Here is a 6,607-nt window from a genome sequence, read left to right on the forward strand (position 1 = left end):
TGGAACAGTCACTGTGACTTAACAGTTTGAAGACATCCACAGTTATGCTGACATTACTGTGAATTCATTTGTCCTCCACTCTTGTTCCTTCAAGACACTGTAACTAGCAGAAATGCCATTCAGGACCGAAATATAGCAAAACAAACAAGCCGATGGAAGTTGTTAAAGATTTATTAGTTGAACTGCATTTTTTTTTTTTTAACATCATCACTTTGTTGACAGGACGACATCATAGACGACGTGGAGAACTTTGTGGCCGCTGCTGAGATTCTGAAGGAGAGAGGTGCCTATAAGATCTACATCATGGCCACCCACGGCCTGCTCTCCGCTGATGCCCCAAGACTGATAGAAGAGTCTGCCATTGATGAGGTAAGGGGCTCTTATATGCACTGCTTCATCCATAGATGTTGCTATGTATGATGCTTACTCATTGAATGCTTACACACCTGAATTTTTGAAACACCTGTTGCGTGTTATTTGATATCTAAATCCTACGTCCATTCTCAATCACATGACATCAGATTAGTTTAAACTAAATTGGAGAATTTGTCCAGTCCGGTCACTAAAAACACTGTAAAAAAGCTTTTGGAAAAACTGCTCAGGGTTCACCAGTGACAGGCAAAAGACACATGAGGGCGCTGTTGAGCCACAAAATAGATTTCAGTTTACCGAATACTTCACAGGAGGGAACTTGATCAGCTCAAACTTCCCCAAATGCAACAGTCATATATTAGTCCCTGATTGTTTGTATCTGGACTGCATCAGCACAAACTTTATTCTCACATGGTCTTCTGTGGCTTTGCTCTGTGGAATATAATTCAATGGCCTCTCTAGCTACCATAGTTAACGACATCTGTATGTAATACAACTTACAGGATTACACATTGGTACATAAACACATCATGACATTGTTGCTCTGTTACTTGAGTGATTATTATTAGTTAGTTCAACATCCTGTTTCTCTCTCTCCTCTCTCTCTCTCTCTATCTCTATCTCTCTCTCAGGTGGTGGTCACTAACACGGTCCCTCACGAGGTGCAGAAGCTGCAGTGCCCAAAGATCAAGACTGTGGACGTGAGCATGATCCTGGCAGAGGCCATCCGCCGCACCCATAACGGCGAGTCCATGGCCTACTTGTTCCGGAACATCACCGTGGACGACTGAGCCTGGCCGAGGAGCCCAGACTGACCAGCAGGAGCGCTGGGGTGGGGGAGGAGGGACCAAGTGGCTGCCTGTTACCCATCGTAACACACACACACACACACAGATACAGATACACACACATACAGATACAGACACACACACACACACACACACACACACATACAGATACACACACGCACACGCACACGCACACGCACACGCACACGCACACGCACACGCACACGCACACGCGCACACGCACACGCACACGCACACGCACACGCACACACATACAGATACACACACACACACACACACACATACAGATACAGACAGATACAGACACGCACACGCACACGCACACGCACACGCACACGCACACGCACACACATACAGATACAGATACAGATACACACACACACACACACACACACATACAGATACAGATACACACACGCACACACGCACACGCACACGCACACGCACACGCACACGCACACACATACAGATATAGATACACACACACATACAGACACACACACACACTGATACTGACACTGCATATTACTCGAGCACCACACTCTCGTACATGCTATATTTACTGTATGCAAATACAAATACAAAGGCTTTCACAAACCACTGCAGATACTTGTTTTGAACCCACCCACAAATTCTCACACGTACATGGACATGAACACAGGCCCACACACTCAAGACATGGGGCCAAGATGCAGTGAGACCAAGGATCCAGCCACTCTTGCCTTCTATTAGCATTTCTTATCTCTATATAGGGGTGTTGTATGTCTGATCTAGGCAACTATGTTTGACTATGTAGCAAATGCAGAAAAGACTGCACTCACATGCAAAATCACATGTGAGATGACTCTTTTTTCCATGTGATGCATGCCTGCCTAATACAGTGTGCTTCAACCATGCCTTGTCTTCTGAGACATCCTTTGGGAAGTTCTATTTTCCTGCACTTGATTGTAGCACTACGCTTAGCAGAAGCTAACTGCATAGAAGGACACTAGATTTCATAGCTTTTGGAGGTCAAACTTGGAATGTTTTCCGTATGCCTGAATTTTACCTTGCCATTTTCTCTGTTTTTTTGTTTTCAACTAAAAAAAAACATTTATGAAGACATTGAAAAAAAAAAGATGAGTTTTGAAGTAACCCGATTCCCTTGCTTATTCAAAGTCCATATTGAAAGCTAATGACTTGCCTTAAGAGTACAACACTGTAATGATTATACCCACTCCAGTATACAGTCTACCTTTCTGGACATGGCTCCATGTTTCCTTTATTTCCTTACTGTACTGTGACTGAGCAGTAAAGCAGAAGCTGTTTCTTCTTGTTTCCTTGTTTTTAAATAGACACCGATACATCTTTCAACACTCAAGCTGTGCACAGTGTCCAAGGCAACAGGACTTTACTTTGTAATTATTCCAACATATTTTGAGGTGAGGGGGATTTACTGTATGCAAGGCCCTTAATGTGCAGACGTTACGGAGTTGCCCTCTTCTTGTTTCGACAGTTTGATGTTTTCAGTGAGGAACCTCGCGTCCCCACGCAGCCTTTACTAGGGTGTGATTGTAATACTTGGTCTGAATGACTTTCAGTTCTTCTTGGAGTTTAAAAAAAAAAAAAAAAAAAAATTATGCATGCAGCCTTCGTCTGTGTTTTGTCACACAGTCCTCCACTGTGATGTTCTGTCTGTGTTAGCTGAACAGCCTAGCCCCAAGACAGGAGTTGCATTACCAGATAATGGACTTGGATCCACCTGAGTTCAGGTGCCCAGCCCAGAAGCCTCAAGCTAAACATGTCTATCCTGTACGCTCCCACCACCCAGAGGCTTTCATACGCCTTTTGCTTACAGTCCATTAATGTGGATTTATGTTTACATTCACTACCATCAGCTTTTCTTCTTGGTTCAATAAAGTATTTTTGCCCTCTTTTCTTACAGTCTTCTTCTCAGTCTTTAAAATCACTCGCTGTGATGTACATGTACTATGCGTGAGTTTGCTGATTGCTGGCAGGTTAACATTTACACTGTGTTGTGTGATTGATGATGTAGCATTCAGCCCAGCCATGTGTCTGCTGACCTTACACCAAACAGTCGGTCAGCCAGCCACACCCAATCTGCCTGCACAACACGCTCGTAAGCTCATAAATCAACATGCCCCACTGGCTTTTTCCCACAACACGGGGTGTCAGTACTTGGTCCAAAGTGCGATCACATCAGAGTCGAGGACCCTATACTTGTTCTAAACTCCTCAGGCTTCCCTAAAGCAGTCTCTGTGGAGCTTTGACCAAGTCCAGGGGCAAAGACAGGATGAGGGCTTTGGATATACACTTTTAACACAGAATGGGGTTAGTAGTAGTGCATAGAAAAAAACATTTGCTTTTGCTGTCAGAGTTGTTACAGGATATTAACTCAAAGCAATTGTTTGCTGTACAGTATATGCTTATTGAGTGTTGACGTGTCAACGGAAAACCCCACTTCCCCAAAAGAGACTTTGCATATTGTGAGGTTTTGTAAGGCATATGAATATAACCTACACATATCCATACAATAATTCTCTGTGTATTCATCAACAACAATTTGTTTTATCTCACATACCTCGATGGTTGTAACATCCACGTCTGTGTTGCTGAGCTGTAAGCGGGTTGAGGCTAGTGCAGCCGACTATTTAAACCCAGCTCGAAGAGGAACCAGATAGCAACGGCCCACAGCCCACTTCCTCGTGTGTCGGTAAGGAAACAATGCCCCTGGTATCGTAGTAGAGGGAAAGGGGAAACACATGGGCCTGTGTCGTGCCATGTGGTTTCTGTATCTGAGTGTGTGCTCAGAGGGGTCATTGTGTCGCCTTTGAAGACACCCCCCTCACAATATTACATATCCTATAGGCATGTTATCAGGGGGCTAGTGTGCCACTGGACGTTTACCATGTGTTTACCAGTGTACCATGTAAATGCATGTTCAAGTTTTATGGGGGGGTTAACTAATTTTCAATGACACCTACAGAAGTTACTTAAACAAAAAGGCTATTCCTCGTGCTGTCCATTTTGTCAACTCAATTTATTCTTTTAAGGTGAATGTTGAAGGTGAGTGTGGTGCTTATGTTAACGATATTAGAATTGGAATTGCTCTGATAAGCTGGATGTTGCATAGAGATGCCAGATTTAACCAGTAGGGGGCAATGTCTGCTAGCCTATTTCATAGCCTATGTTTTATGTTTTTCAACACCAAAGCGTGGTTCCTCAAAGTCTGTCATTGGCGGAATATGTTGAATCAATGAAAATGTGGATGTAGGTTTAATGAAAGAAGTCAAACTGAATAGGAAAGGTTTAAGGGCTTCAGTGTTCCGGGAGGAATCTGATCTAGGGCTATCTAAGCAGGATAAGGTAGGCTGTCCAAATGTCAACAGAACTTTCTCTCAAGCGCAAATAGACAGATGTCCGGTAAAGCCTAAAATGTTTGTCTAGTCATTTGTTGAAAGACACACAGTCATCCAGCCTTAACTTGTTAAACAGCCCTTTATTTTCTCCACCCAGGGAAGCCTATAGTTTTATCACGCGTAAATGTCACCGTGATAAGAGCTGTAAACACGGTTTCTTCATTAAGACTGGACTGGCGCCAAAAAAGAAAACACGTGCGGTTATTTCCTCTGTATTTTATTTGTGTAATAGTCATTCCACATATAACAATGCACAATAACAGTTATTGATGATAGAAAAACGTAAAGCATATTTACACTAAACATTAAATTGGTTCAACTGTAAAATATATTATAACACTCGAAATGAAAGTGCATAATAGACATATGTCTGCAACTACCTCACTTACATTGGGTAAGTTCGATTCATGCTTTGACAACAATTTGAATTCTGACAGGACTAGTTCTGTAAACAATCTCCTCCAGCTGTACAGATTCCACACACTTAACACAAACATGTTCATGTTCACAACCAGGAAATAACCCTAGGCTTTTATCTTCTTTTTCAATAAATACATGTGTATGTTCACTTTGACAAACATTCTTGAAGTCAAATTGCAAATGAACAAAATATACACATTGAAACTTTTAAAAAAAGAACATAAAAAAAGCTTTTCATTGATCATGTTTTGGACACCAGAAGCTATTACCATGACTTGTGCAAAGGGGAAAATAAAGCATATGAAATGCATGTGGCCACAGAGGGCTTCTTTAGCCTGTACAGCCGTGCTCTCATGTCACAGTTCACCCTGTGAGATGAGTCTTCTTTACACGTGTCCACCTCTGCCCCCACTTCAGTGTCCGTCTCACCTGCGCCTGTCTGATGGGTCAGAGTGACCTTGGACTCGGGGTCAGATGCACTTTGAGCGCCACCGTCAGCATTCACATGTCCACCTGAAGCTTTCCCCAGAGTCTCATTCTCCGGTGTGGGGTCGTCTCATCACCCAGCGGCTTCTTGCCCCCGGACGTCCTCCTCATCTTCATCTTCCTCTTCCTCCTCTGACCCTTGCTCCCTCCCTCTGAGCTGCCCCCCTGCCCCACCCCCGAGTTACGAGACGGTGCAGCTGTTGGTCTTGTTCATGGGCGGCCGGAGGAGCCCGACGTCCTTGGGGAAGGTCTCGCGGCGGCGCCGCAGCGCCGGGCTCACCTGGCTGGGCAGGTGCGCCTGCTGGAGCAGCTCGCGGAACACCTCCACCACGTTGTCGTTCTCTTTGGCCGAGGCCTCCAGGAAGCTGCTGTTCCAGTCCAGCTCCACGGTGGACACCACGTCCTCGGACGCCACCTGCCGCTCGGTCTCGCGGTCTGCCTTGTTGCCCACCACCACGATGGGCGTGCACTTGTCCGCCTTGACCTCCAGGATCTCGTCCCGCAGGCTCTTCACGGCCTCCAGCGACTCGGGGTCGTTGATGGCGTAGACCAGGGCGAAGGCGTCGCTGTTCTGGATGCTCAGCTTGCGCATGGCTGGGAAGGAGTAGCTGCCGCTGGTGTCCATGATCTCCACGGTGACCTTGAGGCCGCCCACCTCGTACTCCTTGCTGTGGAGCTCCTCTACGGTGCGCCGGTGCTTCGGCTCGAAGGTGTCCGCAAGGAAGCGCTGGATCAGGGCCGTCTTGCCCACGCCGGCCGCCCCCAGGAACACCAGGCGGAGACGCAGCTGAGACTTGTCCTTCACGTCCATGTTGGTGGTCATCTGGCTTTGTCTTCTTGTTTTGTTTTTGTTTATCTCAAAAAGGTCTTCTTCCTCTCCGTCTCTGCGTCTGTCTGTCTGTCCTGTTGTCAGCCTGTCTGTGCTGTTGAGATCTCTCTGTTTGTCGGGTGCCGAAAAACTCTGTGCTCTGTCAAGCGGACTGCTGCACTTGTTGAATCAGTGCTGCGTATTGAAGAGAAGTGTCTGGTGTAAGTCTCTCTCTCTCTTTCTCTCTCTCTCTCTCTCTCTCTCTCTCTCTCTCTCTGTGTGAAAGCACAGGT

The 6,607-nt window shown here is 45.7% G+C and overlaps 2 protein-coding genes across 3 annotated transcripts in view; one reads left to right on the forward strand and one right to left on the reverse strand.

The window, feature by feature from the left end:
- LOC143133189 (phosphoribosyl pyrophosphate synthase-associated protein 1-like) overlaps positions 1-3,098 on the forward strand; it is a 21,878-nt gene extending 18,780 nt beyond the window's left edge. For both annotated transcript variants that reach the window (XM_076292965.1, XM_076292958.1), the window contains 2 exons: positions 223-369; positions 1,005-3,098. In XM_076292965.1, coding sequence (XP_076149080.1) covers positions 223-369; positions 1,005-1,163 — 306 coding nt within the window. In that variant the 3' untranslated portion in view covers positions 1,164-3,098. The remainder of the gene's footprint in view (positions 1-222; positions 370-1,004) is intronic.
- Positions 3,099-4,801: 1,703 nt separating this feature from the next.
- LOC143112771 (ras-related protein Rap-2a-like) lies at positions 4,802-6,607 on the reverse strand. Its single transcript, XM_076275097.1, has one exon. The coding sequence runs from the start codon at positions 6,327-6,329 to the stop codon at positions 5,688-5,690; it is 642 nt and encodes a 213-aa protein (XP_076131212.1). The 5' UTR covers positions 6,330-6,607; the 3' UTR covers positions 4,802-5,687.

The sequence above is a fragment of the Alosa pseudoharengus genome, unplaced genomic scaffold, assembly GCF_046254945.1.
Source record: "Alosa pseudoharengus isolate Yale_2024_CS ecotype anadromous, Long Island Sound unplaced genomic scaffold, YU_APseudo_1.1 YU_APseudo_1.1_scf_1, whole genome shotgun sequence".
NCBI lineage: Eukaryota > Metazoa > Chordata > Actinopteri > Clupeiformes > Clupeidae > Alosa > Alosa pseudoharengus.

Bases quoted from the DNA above. Each gene is read 5' to 3' on its own strand.
- LOC143112771 (XM_076275097.1), bottom strand. From the start codon at position 6,329: ATGACCACCAACATGGACGTGAAGGACAAGTCTCAGCTGCGTCTCCGC.